This window comes from Arctopsyche grandis, chromosome 1 (assembly GCF_051622035.1).
Source record: "Arctopsyche grandis isolate Sample6627 chromosome 1, ASM5162203v2, whole genome shotgun sequence".
Classification (NCBI taxonomy): domain Eukaryota; kingdom Metazoa; phylum Arthropoda; class Insecta; order Trichoptera; family Hydropsychidae; genus Arctopsyche; species Arctopsyche grandis.
In genome coordinates this window covers 33873272-33881211 of record NC_135355.1, presented here as the reverse complement: position 1 = coordinate 33881211, position 7940 = coordinate 33873272, and the positions used below count along the sequence as shown (strand labels likewise).

The following is a 7940-nucleotide window of genomic DNA, read 5'->3' as shown; positions in this document are numbered from 1 at the left end:
TTTTTACAATAAGCTTATTCTATTATGCTGTACATTAACATTAGAATAATATAATACTATTGCTGCGTAGGGGTGGGTGGAGATCCAAGTAAAAGGCCAACAGTCGCATCACAGCATTTATTGATGATTCAGGAGATATACGTATTGCCAGTGCTCCGTCCAGAATACCCCGTACCGCCTTATAAGGGATAGATCTCTCAGGACGTCTAATCTGTTTACCTACTGTATAGTCACGTATTCGGATATGTATTCCCACGGTATGAGAAGTGCAATCATTGTTTCATGCACTTAGCTAGTCGCTAATCCTTAAAACCCACTTATACCAGTCGCACGGTATGCATTTAGTTAATCCGTTAACAGATATCCGTTACAGATAATCTTTGAACGGTCACACAGTCTCTGGGATTCTATTCGCTTAATCCGCGGCGTACGTTACACTATGATTACTAACAAAATTAAATTAAAATTGTAAAATAGAAAATGATTAGTAGATCAGTAGCTATTACTATAGATATAAGATATATTGTGAACATAATTTCGTAATAATAAAAAGCATTAAAAAATCAAAATCAAATTCTTTCATTTGGTCAATTGGTATTATTTAAATTAAATTTTAAAAACGTCTCTAACGATTTGAGTTATTATATTTTTTGCTTTATATAAAATTTGTTTTTATCGTGTTATATATTAATGATTTTGAAATCTCGAAAAATGACTAGGCCAATGCACACTACATATGTATGTATAATGATATGTATCAATACGATGATGATCGCAATTGCAGTACCGCTAAGCGTGGTGAAACGAGAACATTTTCCATTAACCTCGTCGAGATAAGTCCTTCGTTATCAACACACGTCCATTTCGAGGAGAAGTCGGCCTTTTTGGTCTGGCAAACCGGAAGATAAGCGCTCGTAAGTGGATGTTGTCGCATTTGTAACGGTCGCTTAGGAATACAGGACCCCAGCTTTACACATTCCGGGAGAACAATGTGGGGAACATCGCGATTCATGAAGCACACTCGACACATTCACCCAAATACACTAAAGTGATTAATCGCGTTTCATTATGAAATTGTTCCATCCATTACTTACCGCGAACCATTCATTATCGAGTTGCGTTGTCGGACATGAAAGGGTTTATAAATTGCGTCCATATATGTACATTTGTATGGTCGAATTGCACTTGGCCAAGCGCAGTGGTCGCCTTAATGAAAATCTATTGCAAAAGTTACTATGGGTTTGTTATGTTTTTTACTAGCCTCTTCATACTTCGCTTTCGATTTTTTCGTCTGACGAAATTTGGGTACTTACCGATCGTTTTTAAACTTTGCCATGTTGCTCGGTTTGGTCATCAATACATGAGGAAATCAAATCCGCCAGTACGATGGTGAAAAATAATCGTAATAGACTCGTTTGAAAATACTCCATTGTCGTTCTTGCTTTCGGTCGATCGGTAGATCAGTAGGGATGCGGTGCATCCGCTCTAAAATCGCCAGACAAATTGAAAGACAGATTAACGGACGGCTGCTTTAAATGCAATTCTCGTCTTCTCGAATGATAGATTGCACATCAGATGACGGGTAACCTTTCGATGTGCACAGATGCAATTATTAAAATGATAATTATCAAAATTGAGTTGGATCTTTCACGCGAGTTTAATAAGGCAAGATTCGATAAGTTCCGAATCTTGCCCTATTAAACTCGCCAGAAAGATCCAACTCAATTTTAATAATTGCATCTGTGCACATCGAAAGGTTACTCGTCATCTGATGTGCAATCTATCATTCGAGAAAACGACAATAAGGTTCAAAGCTGGCGTTCTGTTAATCTGGCGATTTTAGAGCGGATGCACCAAACCCATCAGTAGCTATTAAAATAGATATACGATGTATTGTGAACATAATTTAGTAATAATAAAAAGCATTTAAAAATCAAAAAAAATATATATCGTTCTCGGTGACGTCTATTTGCCGTATTTATCTACGTTGCCGGATTTGTTCACACTGTTCCGATGGTTTTTTTCCCCTTTTCACCACCATCTTGCTATGTCAGATTTTGATTGTTTAAACGCCTATAATTTTTCCTTTTTTCACTCTATATTCTTTTATGTTTCACTTCGCAAACGATTGAGTTGAAATTCATACAATCTTCCGATCGTTTTGAAACTTTGCCATTTTGCGCGGTTTGATCAACGATGGAAATTTCAATTGATTTTGATGGTTCGATGGTGAAAAATAATCGTAATAGACACGTTTGGAAATGCTACACTTTTGACGTCTTATGGTAAGTAGCCTTATATATTGCCTTTCCGACACCCTCTCCTTTTTTTAGATTTTAATTGTTTAAACGCCTATAACTTTTTCTTTTTCACACTATATCAATTTGCACTATAGGTTCTCATTATCTCTCATATATATTTTTACTTCACTAATAGTTTATATAATGAATGTTAAAATATTTATATTATAATAGTGATAAATCAATATGCTTGTTATGACCAAATGCATCAGGCTCAACTGTCATTGTGACATTTGAGCTTGTGACTGACATGTCGTTGTACGAATCGGTCGATCTTTTTGTTTTGTTCTCAATTCATTGAAATGGGAAGTTTTGGATTTAAGTATTCGCATTAATCAAACCTCTTTACACTAGGATATGATATCTAGAAAGACTACACAATGAGTTTCTAAAGTGAATTTAATTTGGCAATGGTGATCTCACATTCAGCATCTCGATCTTCGCTGATTTTTTTTAAAATGCGGACTATTAGTCCATTAGGGCCCCCCAAGATTCGGGGCCCCAAGCGTGCGCTTATTTTCAATGTATGATAAACCACCGCTGACGAACAGTTATTTTGGACATTTAATTATGTGCTCGTTTTTATGGAAAAACAAGAATTGGGTTATTACGCAAATTTAAAAAAAATGTACATATGTATGTAGATAGTTGTATTCGGTTGAATCAAATAACAGATAAATTAAATAGCGATAAAATATTTAATACCATTAAAACAAATTGATTTAGTATAGTACGGAACATATAATTAATTAGTCGCATTAGCGTTGAGTTTGTTTTGTTCTGCGATATTTATTATTCGATTATGTGATTTGAATTTGATTCGATCGGTCAATTATTCGTCTATGAATATTAAAATTTCAAGAGGAAAGAGAAATATGTAAGTAAAAAACGGTTGAATTTGAAGAAAAATAAAAATAAATTATTACTTCCGGTTTACGAATTGTGATCAACTCTAAGTAAGTACATAAAGAATACAAATATAAATTTTCAGCTTAATGCGTTCAGGGGTGTGGAAGAAATGGTGTGGTCACAACATTTTTGACTTTTTCTAAGAGGAAAAAATTCTACTTTCGGTTTATTAGATTTATAATTTTATTCTTTATTTTCTTCATATTGATACAAGGATTATACTTGAATTCTCGTGAGGAGCACATATGTTTAAGAGGTTGAAATAGTGGAAGAAAAAACAAACAAGATTAAACTGTCACTTCCGGATGACGGGTGCTCACCAAATTTTATATATAATTTGATGTTAAGATTACATTTCTAGATATGAAATTTCAGTTCAATAAACTATGTAAAAGGTTTCTGAGGAAAAAAATTAAAAACCATGATTCTTTAGAGTAAAAATACTACTTCCGGTTGAGGTAAAAATATTTAAAAATTTATACGGTTATAAAATTTATAATTTTTATTACAAATAAAAAAATTCAGTCTGATTCAGGTTGCGGTTTGGGAGATCATTGAATTCAAAAACTTAAAAAAAGAACACCTATAACACCTTCTTTTTTGGTTCAGAGACGATATATGACTTTTCTTATAGATATTGAACACGAACACGAACACGAATCTGGTAATAAAAAATGTTGATTGGCTCGATATTCGGATATACATACAAATATGTGTTTTTTAAATCGCGCGATTTTTCTATATCTTGGTGTTGTTCGGTCGATGTCTCAAAATCTGTCAATTTCCTGCTCAAAATAAATATTGGAATCTATAGTTGGGTATTTTATCTTTCATTTGTAGTACTTTTCAGCTTTCAAATCTCTCTAAATAGTCGTCCAGTTCAAATCAAATGTCAAAGTACGTATTTTCACTTGGGATTTATCCCAAAGTCATATCTCGTCTCTGAACCATTTTTCGTGTCGAACAGTGTAATTTAAAGTTCCCTTATACGACGAAAGTTTTCAACTGGGTCTATCGATGCAAATTCAAAATTTGCACTTTTCGCTCCAGCCTAATGTATTAATCTAATAAATACATACATATTTAGCATTAGGAAAACTTTTCCTAAAATTCTAATGAAAAACGTTAGCTTTGAATACTAATTAAATATGCGGTGAATTTTATATAATTATTAACACATTTTTTATTCATATAACAAGATATTTTAAATAAGATTGTTTTTAAAAATTGAATAAGAAAAAAATGAGGGCGCTTTTTGGGCCACAGGTTGAACAAGTTTGAGAAACACTGATTTAGTTCAATATCAATGTATGTACATATGTGTGTATATACTATTGCTCGATGACTTTTTATCAGTTGTGAACAAAATGCAAACTAATTACACCATTATGAAGAAAATATCTGACTTCTGTAATAATACAAATATTTAAATTCTAAATTCTGTAACAGTATAAATATTTACAAAAACATTTTTGTAAAAAAAAAATTGTACTTTTGTCTGTCTGATATATTGAACTAAACTAATTTTATTCCAAGTTTTATTTTGTTTCTAATAACTCTTTTTATTTTCCAGTTTTTGTATTTTTCTTCCTGATTTTATCTGTTGCATCAACGCTAACAGAAGCGAATCATACTACAAATGCAATAAATCAATTTTCGTTGGAATTCTACAAAGTATTTATTATAAAATTAATTAAAGCATTACTATGCATTAATTATTAATATTTTTCTTTATCTATTTTTTTTTGTGCGAAGGCCGCCTCAATTAAATCTCCTGACAAGAACTTGATAGTATCTCCACTTTCAATTGAAATTATTCTTGGACTTATGTCCATAGGCGCCCGTGGTGACACTCAAAAGGAAATAAACGATGCTCTTCATTTACCCGACTCGGAAACAGTAAACAATTTCTAAAATATTATCACAAAATTCGTTTTAATGTTTTTAGCACTCATTGCTCTATTTCAGTTAATATCTACTTTCCAATCGACAACTAGTAGGCTCAAAACAATTCAAGAAGTAGTTTTAAACATTGCCAATAAAGTTTACGTGAAAGACGGTGCTGCATTTGAATTAACTCCAGCATTCAAATCTGTTGCTGTAGACAATTTTTCTTCTGATGTTGAAAACATCGATTTTTCCAACAATGAACGAGCTGCCAGGACTATTAATGAATGGGTAAATTTTATCAATATAATAGATTTTATTTTAATTTTTAAATACAGAATCAATCATATATATAATATCGCGAATCTGTGTGTCTGTGTAAGATAACGCTCGCCGTAATATAATAGTCGTTTCGATTCGAAATACATATCGTACAGCTGAAACAATGCCAAAAAACGTACGAATATAATAACAAAAGAAAAACTCTTGTTCACTGTTTGCTACCAATGTTTCCTCTAGGCTTATAGACGGTGCTAATTCTCAGGTATTTGAAAAAAAATCGACCACGTGAGGATTGAACACAGGGCCGACGCATTTCTTTTAATTTAATAACTCAATTGACCAACACCCATGCGATGATATTTCATCAGGCACAACACTAGTAATATAGTTAAAAACGAACGTGATGTATATACATATGTATATTTGTGGGTATGTTTATGGGTATTTTTGTGGGTATTTTTGTGGGTATTTTTGTGGGTAGTTTTTTAGTTATTTTTGTGGGTATGTATGTGGCGGACGCGTAGACAAGTATGGAGATTTAAAAAAAACAAAATTTAGAATACCAGGAGTTTACGTTATGCATCGGGATGTGGCGTGATGACCAATCGTGTCGAGGAGATGCGGGGAAGCGGGGAAGTGGGGACCTGAGAGTCCGACATGTGGTTCTGATATTGAGGGTGACGTCAGCGTTGGATGCGCTGCGCGGGAGGGTGCACACATACACACATCCACGAAGACACACACACACATTCACTAATAATTTCGAACGGGTGAATGGCGCAATAATACGCGCGCGCGCCTATAAATTACGTACCTTACACTATATTTATATATTATATAACCTAAACTTTATTTTGATTCGTGTATCAATTCCTTTCCGAAGCCACCCGTTGAAAATCTAAGGACACAACACTAGTTAAGTTATATTTTCTTTATATTGTATTTCATCGCTTGTTTTTGTTGAAAGGTTAAAATTAAGACTAATAATAAAATTAAGGATATCGTATCTTCAAATGCATTGAATTCAGACACTCGTGTGGTTTTGTTGAACGCAATTTACTTCCAGGTATTAAGGAGAATATATTTTTATTTATTTACAAAACATAACATAACATATTTGTATATGTGTATATAACCTTTTGATTAATTTTAGGGTAATTGGAGATTCCCGTTCGATAAAAGCCGCGTACAAAAAAGAAAATTCAATAAAAATAAAATTGAACAGATTGATGTTGATATGATGTTTAAATCTGACTATTTTCCATACGCCGATCTACCGGAATGGGACGCTAATGTAATAATTGAGACGATTTAAGCTATGCACCATTTTAATATAGATTTTATGACGGGGTCATTATTATTATTTCCCATTTTTGAACTTCAGATTTTGTCGTTACCTTATAGAGACATCGATACATATTTAGCAATAATTTTACCTTACAAAATTGATGGACTCGCAGCCTTAGAAGCGAATATTTACGGTGCTAACATTACTGATGTTTTACAAAGGATGCAAAGAGCTCATATCAATCTCATGATTCCTAAATTCAAGATTGAAACGACCATTGATCTGTCAAATATTTTACCAGAAGTATGTGTATGTCACAACGATCACTTGATTCATCGTCATTCGTATGTGATGCGACTTTGTTATTTTAGCTCGGAATAAAATTGCTTTTCGACGATCAAAAGGCAGATTTATACCATTTATTGAAAAGCCACGAGCAAATATCCGTATCAGATGCTAAACAAAAAGCTTTTATTGAAGTCGATGAACAAGGTACCAAAGCGGCTGCCATCACAGGTACATACTCGTATATTGATGATTTCAATGATAAAAGGTCTGTATCAAAGCAAAATATTGATAAGACATTAAAATATAATTTTCATTTCAGGAATCTCAGTAGCTCCCAACTCAGCGGTGCAGGAAATAAGTTTCGAAGCTGATCGGCCGTTCTTCTATATGCTGATAAATAAATATGATATCATTTTCTGTGGAAAATATATTGGGGCTTAAATTAAATTTTCTTGAGCGATAAATACAACTGCTTTAAAATGAACATACAATGTACTGCAAACTAAAATACCCGTATTTACAATACATTTGTACATACCTACATATGTGTATTATTAAATGTATCATTTATTTACAATTCACGATTCAATGTTTTTACTTAATCTATGTACGTATGTACGTAATAATAATAGATGAAGTTTTGTGATCATGCAAAAATTTGAACTCGAGATTTTGGCTTTTTCGTACTCAGAATCGATCACTGATCACGCTTTCATTATCAGAATCAGACAAAAAAAAATTGCATGTAATATAAATTATAAATTGTATATACTAATAAATTTTAAATATTTTAACCTCAACCGGAGGTAGTAATTTTACTCTAGAGCAGCGGTTTCCAAACTGGGAGGCGCGCCTCCCTGGGGAGGCGCGGACGATTGCCAGGGGAGGCGCCAAAACTTTTTAATAAAAAGATAATTTTCATACCATAATATCTACAAATAAATAAAACTTCATATCGTAGCTTAACAGTAAAAATTCAATTCATG

At 32.9% G+C, this 7940-nt stretch overlaps 1 protein-coding gene across 1 annotated transcript; it reads left to right on the top strand.

The window, feature by feature from the left end:
* Positions 1-2550: 2550 nt before the first annotated feature.
* LOC143917626 (antichymotrypsin-2-like) lies at positions 2551-7395 on the top strand. The gene is made up of 10 exons (XM_077439208.1): positions 2551-2568; positions 3735-3744; positions 4783-4883; positions 4965-5108; positions 5178-5387; positions 6346-6444; positions 6532-6672; positions 6763-6969; positions 7038-7182; positions 7274-7395. The coding sequence occupies exons 1-10, from the start codon at positions 2551-2553 to the stop codon at positions 7393-7395; spliced, it is 1197 nt and encodes a 398-aa protein (XP_077295334.1).
* The last annotated feature ends 545 nt before the right edge of the window (positions 7396-7940 follow it).

Coding starts and splice junctions, on each gene's coding strand:
- LOC143917626 (XM_077439208.1), top strand. Junction 5,388..6,345: donor CCAGGACTATTAATGAATGG/GTAAATTTTATC, acceptor TTTTGTTGAAAG/GTTAAAATTAAGACTAATAA. Junction 6,970..7,037: donor TGTCAAATATTTTACCAGAA/GTATGTGTATGT, acceptor TTGTTATTTTAG/CTCGGAATAAAATTGCTTTT.